The sequence below is a fragment of the Euleptes europaea genome, chromosome 13, assembly GCF_029931775.1.
Source record: "Euleptes europaea isolate rEulEur1 chromosome 13, rEulEur1.hap1, whole genome shotgun sequence".
NCBI classification, from domain to species: Eukaryota; Metazoa; Chordata; class Lepidosauria; order Squamata; family Sphaerodactylidae; genus Euleptes; species Euleptes europaea.
This window is the reverse complement of record NC_079324.1, coordinates 50,970,510-50,988,979: the sequence shown is the minus strand read 5'-3', so window position 1 is coordinate 50,988,979 and position 18,470 is coordinate 50,970,510. Positions and strand designations below refer to the sequence as shown.

Sequence of the window (18,470 nt, the reverse complement as noted above, 5' to 3'; positions counted from 1 at the left end):
TGTGTACATACTGAATTGCACTGCAGGCATGCAGGGTTTCCTTTACATCCAGTGTGACGGGGGAGGGGGAAACCCCGGAAGCTAGGAAGTTTGAAAACCTGTGCTTCACACATACAGTATTTAGGCTGCTCTAAGCAGCAACACACGCAAACCTCACCACATTGTGGTCCGACTTGGAATTTTAAGGCTAGGTTCTTCAGTCTAGTTATGATCTTGGTATCACTCAAGGAGGGATAAAAGTTGTCATCCACTGAGGTTCTTTTTCTTTATTAAAAATATGGCTAACAACCAAACATATACAGAGGGATCCACTGAGGTTCTTTTTCTTACATCCCTACAAATAACGTATTAAATCTGTAATTGTTTTCCCAGGTAAGTGATCTCTTATGATCTTGGATCATAAGACTGGGTTACAGTTCTAGAAGTGTCATGAATTAAAATTACTGCTTTCTTGTGTTCAGTTTCTTATATTACAAGGCATTCTTCAAGTGATGGTATTATGACAAAAGGTGCGAGCACTACTTGATTATGAGAAGACAAGAGTCACTAGAAAAGACAGTCATGCTAGGAAAAGTTGAGGGCAGCAGGAAAACAGGAGGACCCAACATGAGATGGATTGACTCTATAAAGGAAGCCACAGCCCTCAGTTTGCAAGACCTGAGCAAGGCTGTCAAACATAGGACATTTTGGAGGACATTGATTCATAGGGTCGCCATGAGTCGGAAGTGACAGCACTTAACACACACACACTACTTGATCCCGTACACTAATACTTGTCAGGTCCCTTGGTCTCTGCCTACACATTTCCTTGGCAAATGTCCTCCCTTGGGATGTCCTGTTTTTTTAATGAAGTTTAAAAGTTAAACAAGAGGTGAAGCAATATGAGGCGATAGTGCTGCTCACAGGTCCTGCTGGCTATGGTTTTGTAGCAAGCTGGTGCTGTATCGGTGAACTCGCCTATTAGGATGCATCTGGTGCAGGAGCTTCTCCGAGTCAGTACCTTGACATCTTTGTTTTGTGTGCCTGAGGGCAGGAGGAAAACATGTGTTTTATGAGAAGCAGTAGCGGCTGAGTTGTCAGAACTAAAAGTGTCACAGAGAACAGCAGATGCGATGATGAGCAGCCGAAGTGACACTTCCAGCCTAAATATTGGAGCAGTTAATTGTCAGTGAGGTTGGAGATGAGTTCTAGGTTATTCTGGGCCAAACGTAGACGTACTCATTAGTCCCTTTTCATCCAGGTTTGCAATGAGAACTCCTTGTTCAAGAGTGAAGCGCGCTATCTGGTGCGCAGAAAAGATCCAGATCTGTGGGTGAATGTTCTAGAAGAAAACAATCCGTTCAGAAGGCCACTCATTGATCAGGTATACCCAATGAATACTACACGAAAACGAAATTTAAGCTTGCATCTGTATTCTAGCTCAGTTACCAAGCTGCTACTTAGCACTAGTCTTTGCTCTCGTCTTAAGAGCAGTCAAAGCCATTATCTCACTTTTATCCTTGCAACAGCCTTGTGAGGTAGGTCAGACAGAATGACTGGCCAAGGTCACCCGATGAGCTCCATGGATGAGCAGAGTGGTGATTTTAATTGAGGTCCCCAGAGTCCTAGTTCTGCTGTACTACAAAGCGCTGCCTGCTCTTTGTACTTCTGTTGTAAATAAGATTTGGGCCTCCAAGGTTATAGATTGCCTTCTATTCCTCAGTTGTTTTATCAATAGAAAGACTGAGGTGATGGTTAGCAGAATTTCACATGACTTCTCTGGCAAAATGGCAGTTCGTTTGTTTAATCTTCATTCTCTCTGTGCTAAGAGAACCAGCATAGCACTGATAGTGCCATCATCATTCCTTTATTGGCATAAAAAACATGATACAGAAGAGTACAAAAGGAATTGAGATATTAAAAAGTGCCCTTTATAGAATAGTTTATAAAATAGTTAAAAGACAGTTACATTGAATAACGCTGTTTGTTGATACTGCCATCTAATTAACTGTTTGGCGGGCTTTTAAAACAAACTTTAAAAACTGTGCCACTGTCTCCAATATATGGGGCGAACGATTGTTCAATAAACAGGAAATGTTAAAAGAATCTGAGGCATTCTGTCTATTAACCAACAGGGGGCTTAAAAGATCGTTACGAGATTCTGTGTAGAAACTACAATAAAATAAGACATGAGTAACCTTTTTCAATACAATTGTTGCTCTAAGAGAACCAAAGGAAATCTTGTCAAGCTTTTTTCGTAAATTTACTTTTATTTCTCAAAGCTTTCGATATCTTGAAGCAGTGGTTTATAGCTACCTCCTAAAAATCAGGCTACTTAGAATGTTTGACTCAGGTCACTGACACAGTTGTGCAACTGTTAGGTGGTCCAGACAGCCTTATCGGAGACCCAGGATCCAGAGGAGGTTTCTGTGACTGTTAAAGCGTTCATGACTGCTGACCTGCCCAATGAACTAATTGAGTTGCTTGAGAAGATTGTTTTGGATAACTCTGTCTTCAGTGAGCACAGGTAAAAAAAAGTGTTCCCAAGCTAAACTAAGTGTGCACAGAAGGCACTGTTCATATTTTCACTTTGGTGGCCAGTAAGTTTGGGGGGGGGGGTTCTGTTTAGGGGATATAATGCTACAGGTCTCATTCTGCATGCATTTGAGAAGAAGAAGAGTTGGTTTTTATATGCCGACTTTCTCTACCACTTAAGGAAGAATCAAACTGGCTTACAATCACCTTCCCTCCCCCTCTCCACAACAGATACCCTGTGAGGTAGGTGGGGCTGAGAGAGCTCTAAAGGGCTGTGACTAGCCCAAGGTCACCCAGCTGGCTTCATGTGGAGGAGTAGGGAAACCAACCCAGTTCACCAGATTAGAGTTCACTGCTCATATGGAGGAGTTGGGAATCAAACCCGGTCCTCCAGTCCACTGCTCTAAACCACCACTCTTAACCACTACACCATGCTGGTGTATGTATAAGATTTTGGGTTGGAAATAAGCTGCTGTTCATTTTTAAGTTACACGTGAAGCTGCCTTATACCTCCCAACATGAGTCCCTATTGGTCCTTGTTGTCTGCTGTGACAGAACCTCTAGCAGAGAGGGGCCTTTTCCCCAACATGTGTTCCTTGAGATCCTTTAATGGGAGGTGCCAGGGATTGGACCCAGGACTTTTCCATGCAGAGCATGTGCTTGACCATTGAGTCAGGGTCCTTTGCAAAGCAAACTAAATGCTGAAATTGACTCTTCCAAATGGGTTGCCTTTATTACTTTGCAATTGCCTTTCTTTGGCACAAAACTGTAAACTGTTCCTTAATGTAATTGCCTTCAAAGGAATCTCCAGAATCTGCTGATTTTGACTGCCATTAAGGCAGATCGTACACGTGTGATGGAGTACATCAACCGTCTGGACAACTACGATGCCCCCGATATTGCAAATATTGCAATTAGCAATGAGCTGTATGAAGAAGCTTTTGCTATCTTCAGGAAATTTGATGTTAATACATCTGCCATTCAGGTGAGGCATAGTCATAGTAACTTCAGCTGTGTATGTATTTATATGGACCCTTTTCCTTGAGTTTAAACTTGGGCTGGGGATGGAGGGTGGGGTATAAGTTGAGGAATAAATAAATTCCAGAGCACTTGTATTGCTCATTCTTGAAACATTGGCAGACCACTGTGCATGATCTCTTGGGTATTTAGTCTGAAGGTACAAAACAAGAAAGGACTTATGAATATTCAGGAGGATTTCAGAGGACTAGTACTGTTGCGTTACTTCACTGGACACTTCTGTGCAGAGCAATGGAACCTTGCCCATCTCTGCATTAATGTCTGAAGTGTCACCAGAAATAGCCAATATAGTCCTAAATTGTTTCATGCAAGCATCGGTGTTAAACTGGTATGTTGAAGTGGAGACTGCTAGCATATTCCATACTCAGGATTTTAGGGAAGCAACTTCTTCTAAACTAGAACTATCCAGTGAGTCTCCCTCCTCCCACCCAAACATTGTCCACAGAACACTGCTTCATATATGGAGACACCCATGTTCTGTAGCATCCCCCCTCTTGTGGATTTAAATTGGCTACCTTGTAGGAATTCTTACAGCTGTTTCTGGATCTTTTAGGTGTTGATTGAGCACATTGGCAATCTAGATCGTGCGTATGAATTTGCTGAGAGATGTAATGAACCAGCTGTTTGGAGCCAGCTGGCCAGAGCACAGCTTCAAAAGGACTTGGTTAAGGAAGCTATAGATTCTTACATCAAAGCCGATGATCCTTCTGCCTACATGGAAGTCGTCCAGGCAGCCAATAGAAACAGTAAGCTAAGGCTGCTCTCAGCTTGGCACCTCTCTGCCCAAAATGCGGGAGGGAGGGGGTGGTGGAGATAATGGGGGGATGTTCTTGGACAAACATTATTTGATGGGGCTGGAAGCATGAGAAGTTTCCTCATGCAATCCAAAAATGTAGCCAGTCTGTTGCTGGGGCATAGGGATTAAACTTTACAGCAGTATTTAAACATAATTGCCACCTTTTGAAGGATTAGGCAAAGCTGTCCTTCTCTAGGTGGACAAAGCACCTTCTGCAGTTAGGATCTGCTTGTAGGTTTACTTAAAATACCTCCATGTTTGGTCAGATGTCACATCGTTCCCTGTGTCTCCTGCAAGTTTAGCTAGCAATGGGGAAAAATAAATGTTAAAGAAACTAATAGATGTGTTTCTTCTCATCTCCTCTGTGTCTCCCCGTTTTGATTAAGATAACTGGGAGGATCTGGTTAAATTCTTGCAAATGGCTAGAAAAAAGGCCAGAGAATCTTATGTCGAGACTGAACTTATCTTTGCCTTGGCAAAAACAAATCGGCTCTCGGAGCTAGAAGAGTTTGTCAGTGGCCCCAACAATGCTCACATACAACAGGTATGTTTTATGCTAATTAAAACGTTTGCAGTGACAGTGTTAAGCGCTCAGGTCTCAAGCTTAATTGAGAGCTTGACCTGGTTTAAATGCACATCTGCTTCATTTAGCTTTCTTCTTGCACCGTCATGGACCCTTTTAGGTTGGAGATCGCTGCTATGACGAGGGAATGTATGACGCAGCAAAGCTGCTCTACAACAATGTGTCTAATTTCGCCCGCTTGGCATCAACACTCGTGCATCTCGGGGAGTACCAAGCAGCAGTGGATAGTGCCCGCAAAGCGAACAGCACCAGAACGTGGAAAGAGGTAACTTATCCTATGTCTTGGGAGGGTGTTAAGACCAACTTAACACATAGTTATATTGTGGAACTCCCTGCCCCAGGATGTGGTGAGGGCTGCCAACTTGGAAGGCTTTAAGAGGGGAGTGGACATGTTCATGGAGGAGAGGGGTATCCATGGCTACTAGTCAAAATAGATACCAGTCATGATGCACATCTATTCTCTCCAGTATCCAAGGAGCATGCCTGTTATATTAGGTGCTGTGGAATACAAGTAGGACAATGCTGCCGCAGTTGTCTTGTTTGAGGGCTTCCTAGGGACACCTGGTTGGCCACTGTGTGAACAGACTACTGGACTTGATGGGCCTTGGTCTGATCCAGCATGGCTTTTCTGATGTTCTTATGGTAAAATCTAAGATTACTACATTGCCGTTTCCGCTAAAAAGGTAACTTATCCTGTGTCTCAGGAGGGAGTTAAGACCATGGTAAAATCAAAGACTACTACTACACTGTAGCGTCCGCTAAAAAACAATGTTAAGATTACTTTCTTGAAAGTATCTGCCATTACTGCAGCACCTTCTTGAGGAATTGTCTAAACTTTTTTTTTTTTGCCATTGAGTCACAGTTGACTTATGGCGACCCCGTGGGGTTTTCAAGGCAAGAGAGGTTCGGAAGTGGTTTGCTATTGTCTACCTCCATGTCACAACTCTGGTATTCCTTGGAGGTCTCCCATCCAAATACTAGCCGGGGTCGGGGCTGAGAGTGTGTGACTGGCCCAAGGTCACCCAGCAAGCTTATGTGGCAGGAGTGGAGATTTGAACCTGGGTTTCCGAGGTCCTAGTCTGAAACCTTAGCCGCTACAGATTTTTAAGTACCATATCTGTGTTACAGAAGACACAGATTTTACCTTCGGATATTTTGAAACTCGAGGGTCACGCTTTACATTAGGACAACATGGGATGAAAACCTGTCTCTCTCTACATTTTGGTAATAAGTTTCTTGTTGCAGGTGTGCTTTGCCTGTGTAGATGGAAAGGAGTTCCGACTTGCACAGATCTGTGGCTTGCACATAGTAATCCATGCCGATGAGCTGGAAGAGCTGATTAGCTATTACCAGGTGAGCTTCCTTCTAACTGCCTAAGATGCGAATACCTTTTGTTTCCTGTTGCCAAGAGGTGCTAACATAGTAACATAGCTGAAGCTAGTATAGTTGGCATCCATAGCTTAAAAAAAAACTGGCACTAATAGCCTCCTTCATCTGTTTGAAGTCCTTTAATATTGTAATATAAGTTTCATTTCTATGCCAAGTAGGGCATTCTACTAGCTGGTGAGGCTAGAGAATGACTTGAGGTGAAACCTGTGGTACAGAAATCCCTGAGCAGGTCTACCAGTATGTATGTGCACAGCAGGAATGCGACTATTGGTTTCCCAAAGGAACTTCGGCCTCAATGCTCTGTTAAATCTCCAGGGCACTGCTTGGCCACTGTGTGAAACAGGATGCTAGTCTAGATGGACCCCCTGGTCTGATCAGCAGGGCTGCTTTTAATGTTCTTTGGGCATTCTAATTGGATGTTGCTTCATGCTATATATATCCGAATCTCCCGCTGCCAGGTGTCTGTAAGTCTGTCTTAGGAAGAAACATCTTGCAGACTGATTAAAAAAACTATTGATGTTTAAGGAAATTGATGCTGAAGCTATTAGTTGCAAATGTACACTGGCATACAAGTAAGCTGTCTTTATTTGTACATAAACTCAGACTCCAATTATTACAAAACACTGCAGCTCAGCTACTGTTAGGATCTAGGTGGAGCACGCATATGACAACCATTCTGCAGTCACTCCATTGGCTGCCTATCAGTTGCTGGACTCAGTTCAAGTTACTGGCTATCATATATAAAGCTCTTCATGTCCGTGGACCCTCCTATCTGCATGACCGCCTCTCCTCCTAATCCCTGCTGTGACAGCTTCACTCATCTGAGCAGGGCCTTCTGCAGGTACCCCCCTGAAAATGGATAGGATCAACATTTTGTACATGTTCATTCTCTTGCAACCCCATCCTATGGGATGGCCTGCCTGATAACTGCCCCACAAACTGTAAATTGTTCAGGAAGGCATTTTTGTGGAAGTAACAGGCTTTAGATCAAATCAGGCCTGAACTGACCTTAGAAGCTAAAATGACTAAACAGAGGCTGTCGTATTTTGGTCACATTATGAGAAGACAAGAGTCATTAGAAAAGACAGTCATGCTAGGAAAAGTTGAGGGCAGCAGGAAAAGAGGAAGACCCAACAAGAGATGGATTGACTCAATAAAGGAAGCCACAGCCCTCAATTTGCAAGATCTAAGCAAGGCTGTCAAAGATAGGACATTTTGGAGGGCATTGATTCATAGGGTCGCCATGAGTCGGAAGCGACTTGACGGCAGTTAACGCACACACACACACACGCAACAGGCTTTCTATTATGATGTCATTTAATAAAGGGAACGGGACTGTGGGCTAAACTACCACAATAGTATATATTACCTGCTTGCTGTATATATTATCTTTCTCTCACTGCATTGTTACCTAACTATGTAATTCCGCTTTCTGGCATTGTTAAACACCGCATTTCTAATATATGCTTTGTTTCCAGATTTCTGTAATCCTAATCCTATTACTTATCAGATGTCTTATTATGTTGAATGCACTGATTTCCATTGTGTAATCCACCTTGAGTCTCAGTGAGTCTATAAATAACATAAATGAATTTTTAAAATATGGCGATACAGAGTTCTAGCAATATATTTTTGCCTTGAATCCTAGGACCGTGGTTACTTTGAAGAGTTGATTGCCCTCCTAGAAGCTGCTTTGGGCTTGGAGCGTGCTCACATGGGAATGTTCACTGAACTTGCGATTTTGTACTCTAAATACAAACCACAGAAGATGAGAGAACATCTGGAACTGTTCTGGTCCAGAGTCAATATTCCGAAGGTATTGAAGCTACCTCTGTGCATAGCAAGAGCTGTTGCTACTGTCTGAAGTTATCGTAAATGCCTGCATATATCACTTTCATCTCACTATTCTTAAGGTGCTTCGGGCTGCAGAACAGGCTCACCTCTGGGGAGAGCTGGTCTTCCTTTATGACAAGTATGAAGAATACGACAATGCAATAATTACAATGATGAACCATCCTACAGATGCTTGGAAGGAAGGACAGTTCAAGGACATAATTGCAAAGGTAGGCAGTTTTATTTATTCATTATTCATGGCCTTTCTGCCCATCAAGGACCCAGAGTGGCTTACTTCGTTCTCCCCACTTCCATTTTATCCTCACAACAACCCTTTGAGGTTGGTGAAGCTATGTGTGCGTGTGACCGGTCTGAGCTTCCACAGCGGAGTGGGGGATTTGAACCCTTGTTTCCCAGATCCTAGTGGCTCTTAACTGCTACACTGCACTGGCTCTCAGTTGTAATGGTAATGCTCCCGTTTTTGCCCGATGCTGGAGTACTGCATGGCTGGAGTTCAGAAATTTTCAACAGTTGTTCGGCAGCGTCTTCAACAATGTTACGAGTGCAGTTTGAAAGCCAGGAGGTAGGGCCAAGTGTCAAAAAGACTCTTAACGAATCGGTTGATATGATTCATAGCCCCTATGTTTAAAGGTAGTCCCCTGTGCAAGCCCCAGGTTATTACTGACCCATGGGGTGACGTCACATCCCGACGTTTACTAGGCAGGCTTTGATTATGGGGTGGTTTGCCAGTGCCTTCCTCGGTCATCTTCCCTTTACCCCCAGCAAGCTGGGTAAAGTTTTTAAAGTAAAGCTGGGTAAACTCATTTTACCGACCTCCGAAGGATGGACGGCTGAGTCGACCTTGAGCCAGCTACCTGAAACCGACTCCCGTCAGGATCGAACTCCGGTCGTGCGCAGAGCTTTTGACTGCAGTACTGCAGCTTAACACTCTTGATAGGATGCATTCAAGACTGGAAGGACAGCTGGGTAACGCCCAATGAAGCTTGCATTAAAAGAAATAAATGTCCTGATCTCTGCTGTTATATCATTTTAGGACATACTCTGCCAAATATTTGCCAAAAAACCTAAACCCAGTTGCCCACCTGTCCTGGGATACAGGTCTTCTGACATCACACGAGACTACTGAGATTAAGGCTTAATGTGGTTCAGAGACAGTTTTGGATCCAACACTTCATTATTTTGCTTCTTCTAGGTGGCCAATGTGGAGCTATATTACAAAGCTCTGCAGTTTTACTTGGATTATAAACCATTGTTCATCAATGATCTGCTGCTGGTTTTGTCTCCACGGCTGGACCACACCAGGACAGTCAGCTTTTTCTCCAAGGTTAGTCAGAGGTATCTTTACATTAACCTATTTGCCAGTCTTGATTCTTCTAAATGGATGTGGTGTCTCCAAATTGAACATTCAAGGCACGGGCACTTGCTTTTCTACCCTGTTAAGATCTTGTGACTAAGTTGTTTTTTCATTTCCAGATCTGTTGTTGCTTATATATATATAGAGTTAATCTTAAAAAGTAACCTGTTCCCTAATGTTTTACACATTATATGCAAAGGTAATTTCATTGAGAGGGGCAGGGAACTGAATGGGATGGGGTTCATGCTGGCCAGCTAGATGTGCCTTAGAGGGTACGCTTAATTAATCAGGATACCTTTCAAGGTAGCTTTTGTCTCTCTCCCTGCTCCATAGGTTGACCAACTGCCCCTAGTAAAACCTTACTTGCGGTCAGTCCAGAACCACAATAACAAAGGTGTTAACGAGGCCCTGAACAATCTTCTAACAGAGGAGGAAGACTATCAGGTAGGTACCTCTTTGGAGCAGTGATTATAGTTCATGATGTCAAGCAAATATAGTATGATTGCAAAATTAATGGCTGTCAAGGAATGACTTTTTATCAAGCTCCCTTTTTAAAATGCATTTGCTTGTCACGCAATCCATCCAGCAGTCTGCTGGAACAGTATTGACTTCAACTAGTGATCTTACCAGCGAGAGAAGACTGCGTAGTAGGACAAAGCTGTTCAACGGGGCTAGGAATGCCGTCTTTTCCCCCCTAGCTAGAGGAGCAAGCAGTTTGCATTGAATATACCGTATATTTAGACCACTTGTAGACCATTACATCAATGGCTTCTCTCCCCCCTCCCTTTTTAAGTTTTCATTCCAGAATGGTAGTTTAATGGTGTTGGATACCAGTGCTTAACTTATGGGAGGCTGTACACAGTGTTGTTATTAACTCTTGCTTTAGTCAAGAAAGCTTGACTAAAAGTTGCATCACTGGAGGACTGGCAGCATTTGAAGCAAACGTTCAAGTCAGGAAAGAGTTATGTATCATCTGGTGGGTCTAACTTTCTCCCTGTCCAAATAGGGCTTAAGAGCATCCATTGACGCTTATGATAACTTTGACAACATCACGCTAGCTCAGCGTTTGGAGAAGCACGAGTTGATTGAGTTCAGGCGCATTGCAGCTTATTTGTTTAAAGGCAATAACAGGTGGAAACAGAGTGTGGAGCTCTGCAAGAAGGACCGTCTTTATAAGGTGTGTTGAATGTTGGATCCTTGTGCTTACTTGCATGTTAAAAAGGCCTGCAAAGACAAAATGTTGAACAGCCGTACACATACCTTCGTGACTACCAACAGTGCCTGAGTTGCTGTAGTTCCAGTCCACTGAAATAAGTTGGCTTGGACTGGAATAACTTGGAATGGAGTGAACTCTTTATAGGATATTGCACTGCAAATCTGATCTTGCGTAGTACGAAATGTCCAGGATAGACACCTTGTATTTACTTTATAATGGCGAGTTGTATTGCCAAGAAGCAAAAGCTGTGAAATTTATGGCTTGCACTACAGCCAAGGGACAGGGTGGGAGCTGGATACATTGTGGGACAAATGGTGCATAAAGCGAGGCTAGCTGGTGTTTTGGGGAAGGGAAACAAATGTGGAGTTTCCTAATTGGAGAGGAGAATCCCAGAAACAAAGGAAGGAGATTGCTGTGTTAAATTCTTCAACTAGCCCTCCTTCTACTGATTTGGTGGACCTCCAATTAAAGGTCTTCTCAAGCTCTGCTGTCTTTGCTCCCACCTGCAGGTGGCAGCCAGAGATGTAAAATATTTCTCTTCCCAGGTATTTGACTAAGGGGAACCATCTACTTTAGCTACTTTATCACATAGTAATTGAGGGCAGTGGACATGTTCATGAAGGATAGAGCTATCCATGGCTGCTAGTCAGAATGAATACCAGCCATGATGCATACCTATTCTCTCCAGGATCAGAGGAGCATGCTTATTATATTAGGTCCCTTGATACTTTCCTTCCTCTACAACTGTCATTCAGTGGTACAGGTGGGAAAACCTTCAGGGACTTTTGCAGGATGGGAAATAACTGTCTGTGGCTGTCTAAGGGAGAGAGATTTTTATTTTTTCCTGCAACTTGGAAGGCTTTAAGAGGGGAGTGGGCATGTTCATGGAGGAGAGAGGTATTCATGGCTACTAGTAAAAATAGATACTAGTCAAAATGCATACCTATTCTCTCCAGGATCAGAGGAGCATGCCTATTATACTAGGTGCATTGGAACACAGGCAGGATGCTGCTGCAGTCATCTTGCTTGTGGGCTTCGTAGAGGCACCTGGTTGGCCACTGTGTGAACAGAGTGCTGGACTTGATGGGCCTTGGTCTGATCCAACATGGATTTTCTTATGTCCTTATCAATATTTTAGACTGCTTTATTACATGTTTATTGGCTAGCTTAGTTTTTTTGTCTTGCTGGCATTTTATTGTGGGCCGCCTCAGCCAGGCAGCATACACACTTTATAAATAAACCAAAATTAAGAACATAAGAAAGGCCCTGCTGGATCAGACCAAGGCCCATCAAGTCCAGCAGTCTGTTCACACAGTGGCCAACCAGGTGCCTTTAGGAAGCCACAAACAAGATGACTGCAGCAGCACCATCCTGCCTGTGTTCCACCGCACCCAAAATAATAGGCATGCTCCTCTGATACTAGAGAGAATAGGTATGCAGCATGACCAGTATCCATTCTAACTAATAGCCATGAATACCCCTCTTAGCCATGAATATGTCCACTCCCCTCTTAAAGCCCTCCAAGCTGGCAGCTTAATAAGTCTAGCTTCTTTACTGTGCTGTCCCATAGGATGCCATGCAGTATGCCGCAGAGTCCAAAGATCCTGAACTGGCAGAGAAACTGCTCCAGTGGTTTTTGGAAGAAGACAAAAAGGAGTGCTTTGCAGCTTCTCTCTTCACTTGTTACGACCTGTTACATCCAGATGTGGTTCTTGAGCTGGCATGGAGGCACAACATTTTGGACTTTGCAATGCCTTATTTCATCCAGGTGATGAGGGAGTATCTTACCAAAGTAAGTATGGTTTCTATGGAAAGGCTTGCTCCTTTGTGAGGCTGTTGGGTGACCCTTGTTAATTTGCTTGAACATAAAGCTTCATCATCCTAATTATGAATTTTTCAAAACTCTTTGCAGTGGAACAGCATAATAAAACATTTCAAAAGCTGGTTACATTTGCAGCAGTTGTAGAATCCAGATTGAAGGGAAAGGGTGTGGACTTATAAAAATTCTAGTTTTCCACAAATAGAGGGGATATGTAACATAGTTAGCAGAATTCCAGTTCTTGCCCACTGTCTACCCTTGAGCTCAGATATGACTACCAGAATTCCTAACAGCCTTGCTTACAGTACAGCAGTGGAGAGCTTTTCTGCAGTCCAAGAACATGGCCTTGCTACTTTTTACTCAACCCCTGTTTTTCATGTGATATTTTATATAGTACATCTGAGTTCTCAAAGTGCTTCCATGCTGTCTCACTTAGCCTTAGTATCTCCCACCAACACACTGTCCCTGCTGTAGGCCTGCCCTGCTCCTTTCATGCATTTTCTTGCCTGCACAATTAGACTTAGGAGAGACAGTAAACCCCACTTCATGTACTGTTTCAATCACAGCTGTGAATTTAATGTGGTATTTCTATAATGCCAAGCAAACCAGGTAGTTCCCATGCATACAAACTAATGCTTAAGTATTCAGTAAGACAAGCAAACTCTTCTAGGGGCTTAGAAGTGTATGTTAGTACTTCATTCCAGTGTGGGCCACTTCCTTTCTCTCCAGTATATTCTCTCCCCCCCCCCACCCGGACCAATATGTAATGTGATCTTTGCTTTGTTACCTGGCTTGCTGATTTTTAAGTGTTCCCCTCTGAATTTTCTTGCAGGTTGATGGGCTGTTTAATAAGGTGACAGTCTCTCTGGTTTTACACTCTGTTTAATTTTTTGTGTCCCTTAAAACACATCTAGGGTTCTGTGGGAACCTAGCTGTAGCTTTTGTGCTGAAAAGCAGAATAATCTAGCTTGGTCTAACTAATTCACTCCTAATGCTAATAGTAAAACATATGCTCACAAACTACTTGGGGGGAAAAATCCAACCAGATCTTGGATGTTTGCTTTTGTTGGGGGGTGGGGGAGGGGAACTAATAGACTATTCCAGTGGCATACCTGGTAATAGTAAAACTTAGTCAAATGGATGTGCCTGAAAGGTTTGTCTTCATTGCTGAGATGTATCTCTTTTATAGTACTGCCAGAGATTCGAAAAGCCTAAGTATTTCTCCAAACTTGGAATATATGCATAATATTGGGCCACTTGGATAGTTGCTGCCTAACCTCCTTGGAGAAGTGGCAACATTCCAGCATGCCGGTCTGCATTGCTGGTACAGTAGAGCTACATTGCTGGCAGACATTTTAAACAAACAAACTGGGATATAACTGAAATGGCTGATCTGGTAAACGCTACTGTGTTAAGCTAAACTCTGGTTGGATTTTACAAGTGATGTGTCTACTAAATTCTCAGTCTTCCAGAGAGAGAGAGAGAGAGAGCATGCTTGATGAGACTGGTATTAAAATAAACTAATCTAGTTTGTGGGATTAGAAATTAATTGGAGAACAAGTTTTCCCTTTTACGTAAATCCGTTTAACTTCCTTCATCAGTGTACCTAACAGCAAGATGTGCATCCCTCTACCAGCAGGTGTACCTCCTGTTAAAGTCTGACCATCTTTAAATATTGGGATAGCAAAGCAAGCCATCCCAGTATGTATATCCATTTGCATGCCCGCCTTGTGCATAGACGGTTCATCCAGACTCTGTAAAGGCAGTTTCCTATAGAAATGGAGAAACTGCAGTTTCTATACTAGCAGACTAGTACGACTGTATAATGGGAATAAATGTTGATGCGTTGGCTCCCTCGTACAGGGTAGTCCTGCATCTTAGGGAGCAATCTTTCACTTAATATAAGGTGCCAGATATGTGTAGCCATCATGGGTTGAGAATAGAAGCACATACAACAGCATTCAAGAGCAGCGTCTGCAGAGGCTTGCAGGATGAAAACTGAAGAAAATGGCTCGATGTAGCTATATGGCTCGAAGCTCAATAGGGCTTGGTAAACAGAGGCTGGTGGTTTTCGTCCCAGGGAATCCCCACCTGTTAATCTGTAATAGGCAGCAATGCTGTTAAGGTTAAATCCAAGGAGTGTCTCCAAAACTGCAATCAAGGAGGTTTGGATGACTTGGTGATTGTTTGCACAAGTTCAGTCCTGAGGGGAAGCAGAATTGGGTCAAAGGTGTGGAACTTGTCAAGAGCAAAGTGCATGGCAGCTAGTAGGCAACAAGCAGATATGAAAGCTGTCTGGTTCCAGTGCCCTGAAAACTGAATTATCAACGGACGTTAGTGCACTTCTGAGTGAAATTGCTCATTGCCTTGTCCCAGCTTGAAGCAACTGAAGGCTAAGTTGTTGAGTAAGAGGTGGTTGTAAAGTAAAGTATTCTTTCCTGCGGTCCTAAGGCTGCATAAGTAGACTCAGAAACGATGGCGCTAGTTACAGCCATATGCGAAAGAGAAACAAACTCTCCTGATGTACCTTCTTAAATTCTCAGGAACTCGCTCTGCTGGCTCATAGTGAAGAGATACTGTTTTTATTTGCTAGTGAAGCAATGGACAGAACTTCATTAAGGCTGTTTAATATCTTGACGTGATTCTCCACGTTCTTTAATTAGTATGGCAGGTCTTTGTTAACTGCTTTTGGGTCATTCAATTGCATTTCATCCTCTGGACCAGAAACTTTACTATTAATATCAGGAGTCAAGTAAATGTTTCAGAACTAACTAAAACCCAGTCTGGTTAGACAGATGGGAGAGTAGAGCATTTTAACTTTCTCCTACTTCCTCTGCTTTCCCTAGCCCCACTTTCTACCTTCTGATCAGGGAGGGGGCGGGGCCAGGCCTACTTCCACACTGAATGGGGCTACCTTGAGAAACAATGGCTGTTACCACACTAGGGATTCCCACCGATGTATTAGTTTGAAAATGTTATAAAAAACATCGCTTTAAAAGGGTTTTTGGATGCCACGGCTAAAAAATGGTTGGAAGACGTTTTCACAGCTAAAGGGGCCAAACAAAGTGCGAACAGTATTTTTATAACAGTTTCAAACTCTTAATACGTCGGTGGGAATATATAGAAAGTGTGAACAGTATTTTTTATAACATTTTCAAACTCTTAATACATCGCTGGGAATACCTAGTGCGGTAACAGCCAAGGTCGAACACATATCTCCATGCTCTTATTCTCTTCCCTCCAAATTCTGCTTCGATGCTTATTTGAGCATATCTCTTCCCCCCCACCCCAATGCTGAAGGCTGTTTAGAAAGAAGTTCAGTCTTTTTTACCCTCACATGGGCTCCCTGTTTGTGTTGTCAGAGGTGGCAGGCAGAATTTTGCTGCAGTGAAATGGCCAAGTACAGCACTTGATAAAGAAGAGTGGGAATGAATGGCAGCCATTCTCTTGAGAGAGCACACTGCATCTTGTTGGGTTCCTCCGGGGTATGGGTTACACCTGCTTCTGATTACTCTCATGCCAGAATAAAGTAAATGATCTTATGCCCTCTCCTGTACTCTGCAATCCTTTCCTAATTAGTAGGAACCATAGACACAAGCCAGACCAGCTCTGGGTTGCCCTGCATTCTGCTTCTTTACTTTGCTAGAGTGGTAGGAACTAGCTCTTAGAGATGTCTTCAAGTATACCAACAGTGATTCTAGGCAGTAGCTTACTGCTAGAGACTACTCCGTTTTGGTGAGCATAACTTAGTCTTTATTAGAGCCCAGAGCTGCGTCCAGAACTCCACACTGCAAGAAGCTCTCTTAGATCCCAGGGACATTGAAGCCTTCACCCGTGTTCTGCAGACCCTTTGTTTAAACACAGCCCTGAACATGATCCTTTCTCAGATTGGAAGCACCTGATTTGGGGGTAATTGTTCTATAGGAGGTCACAGAAGAGAGGCTTTAGGAAGTTCCTTCATGAGCATTTCCTGTTCACTTTATAACTCAGGTGGATAAACTTGATGCTTCTGAAAGCCTAAGGAAAGAAGAGGAACAAGTAACTGAACCCACTCCAATAGTATTTGGTAGGTGAAGACTTCCTTTCTTTTTATTGTTAGGCCCTCAGTGGCAAAATCTAAGCATATCTTAAGTGCTGGTGGCACTCCCATTTGTTCCCCTCCCCACCAGTCTTTGTTCATTAATGCTGGAACACAGACATGAGATTCCTCATAGGATGTCATCAAAATCGTAATGATCTTGCACTCCTCCCAGTTTAATACAAATGACAGCTATTTAGAAGAGATCAAGTTGTAATTCCTTTTTCTGAGTGTCTTGGAACCAGAGTGTCTTGCAGATTGTGCAAAGAGGTTCCTTAGAGTGCGCCCGCTAAACGGGTATCCGAATGGGTCAATCATGCAAATTACTCATCCATGAGGTAGAAGTAGATACTGGATTCCTGGGGGAAATCCACCTCTTCAAACTGTGATATCGGCAAATTGCATGGACGACCCATTCCAGAAAAATATATGTACCCACAAAAACTGTGAGCCATCAGGGGATTTAAAATGTTAGACCTAGAGCGGGCCTTGAGGCTTTCAGTAGAAATCCTCTGTAAACATTTGCTTGGAATGACCCCAGAGACTCGATAATTCAAGAGAAAACATTATTTGATTTTCCTTTGAGCTATGAAATCTCTTCCAGAAATATGTAGCCCTTTTCAATCTTTATTTGGCAAAAGGTAGACTTTTTTTTTGTTCAAAATCGTATTCTAGGGTGCACCGTTAAAGGAAGGTTGTGACAGAGGTTCCCTTTGTAGTGGGAATAGCTTAAACTGAAGTTCTACTTCCTGCATGAGGCATGTGGGGTTGTAGTAGTGTGTTAACATCATGTGTGTCTGGTCTGTGACAAGAATTAATAAACAGAGGCTGGGAAAACACAACTAACATCTAACTACAGTGTGTTAAAATTCTGGCCATGTATAACATATTGTATATTTTTATTTGTTGAATTTCAAAGATTCTCTGAAACTCGATTTTGAATCTCAGATGAGGAATGTGTACTTCTGGGTGCCTGAAAAAACCTCCCCCCAATATTCATTGGCATATTCTATGCACTGTATCACTTAAGCCACTTTTAAACAATACAGAAATATTGGAGACATGATGCTAAATCCCGCCACTTTAGAAGTAGCTGGACTCTGTTGTAAAGGAGACTCTAAAGTTCCAAGTTGAATATATGAAGTGCTTCCTCCTGAGCCAGACCATTGATCTGTCAAGGTCACTCCTGCCTACTCTGGTAGTGGCTCTCCAGGTTCTCAAGTGGGCTGAAAGATCTCTGCCTACTACCTGGTCATTTTAACTGGAGATGCCAGGTGTTGAACCTGGGACCGTCTGCATGCAAAGCAGATGTTCTGCCATACCCCTCCCCAGTCTCAACCTTCACTTGAAAGCATCTCTAATAGTAGGGGAAAGGACTGATGCCCCAGAGAACTGCTGCTGGTCAGTAGGCATTTCTGGGCTACTTGGGAAAATAATTTAATTTGTCGATGGTAGCTTCACATTAGTGTCGCTTTATAACGTAATTTCCCTGTACCAGTCTTCAACCCAAAGCTAACACGTCCCTGTTCTATTTCAACGCCAAATGCAAGGATTATGGGAAAAACAAAAGATGCGTTTGGAATGTACAAAAGCTCTGGTTCTCCAGTGTTTCAAGGTGAGGGGTGGGGTGGGAACCAGCTCTGACTTCTTCTCCTTGCCTCCTTCCAGGCCAGCAGCTGATGTTAACAGCAGGCCCCAACGCAGTACCTCCACAAGCCAACTTCCCATATGGATACACCGCGCCAGGATTCACCCAGCCACCCGTCTACGGTTTCAATATGTAACTTGTGCTCCGATGGACCTGTTAATGGTCTCGGGTCTTCTCTTCC

The 18,470-nt window shown here is 43.2% G+C and overlaps 1 protein-coding gene across 4 annotated transcripts in view; it reads left to right on the top strand.

Annotated features, from left to right (window-relative positions):
• CLTCL1 (clathrin heavy chain like 1) overlaps nt 1-18,470 on the top strand; it is a 55,234-nt gene extending 36,764 nt beyond the window's left edge. The window contains exons 18-33 of one of the 4 annotated variants that reach the window (XM_056859917.1): nt 1,241-1,363; nt 2,361-2,506; nt 3,316-3,499; nt 4,106-4,298; nt 4,735-4,892; nt 5,032-5,196; nt 6,177-6,284; nt 7,969-8,136; nt 8,234-8,383; nt 9,367-9,498; nt 9,862-9,972; nt 10,535-10,705; nt 12,315-12,536; nt 13,396-13,416; nt 16,554-16,629; nt 18,310-18,470. In XM_056859917.1, coding sequence (XP_056715895.1) covers nt 1,241-1,363; nt 2,361-2,506; nt 3,316-3,499; nt 4,106-4,298; nt 4,735-4,892; nt 5,032-5,196; nt 6,177-6,284; nt 7,969-8,136; nt 8,234-8,383; nt 9,367-9,498; nt 9,862-9,972; nt 10,535-10,705; nt 12,315-12,536; nt 13,396-13,416; nt 16,554-16,629; nt 18,310-18,425 — 2,244 coding nt within the window. In that variant the 3' untranslated portion in view covers nt 18,426-18,470. The remainder of the gene's footprint in view (nt 1-1,240; nt 1,364-2,360; nt 2,507-3,315; nt 3,500-4,105; nt 4,299-4,734; nt 4,893-5,031; nt 5,197-6,176; nt 6,285-7,968; nt 8,137-8,233; nt 8,384-9,366; nt 9,499-9,861; nt 9,973-10,534; nt 10,706-12,314; nt 12,537-13,395; nt 13,417-16,553; nt 16,630-18,309) is intronic. The other 3 variants (XM_056859918.1, XM_056859919.1, XM_056859920.1) reach the window with 3 other exon arrangements.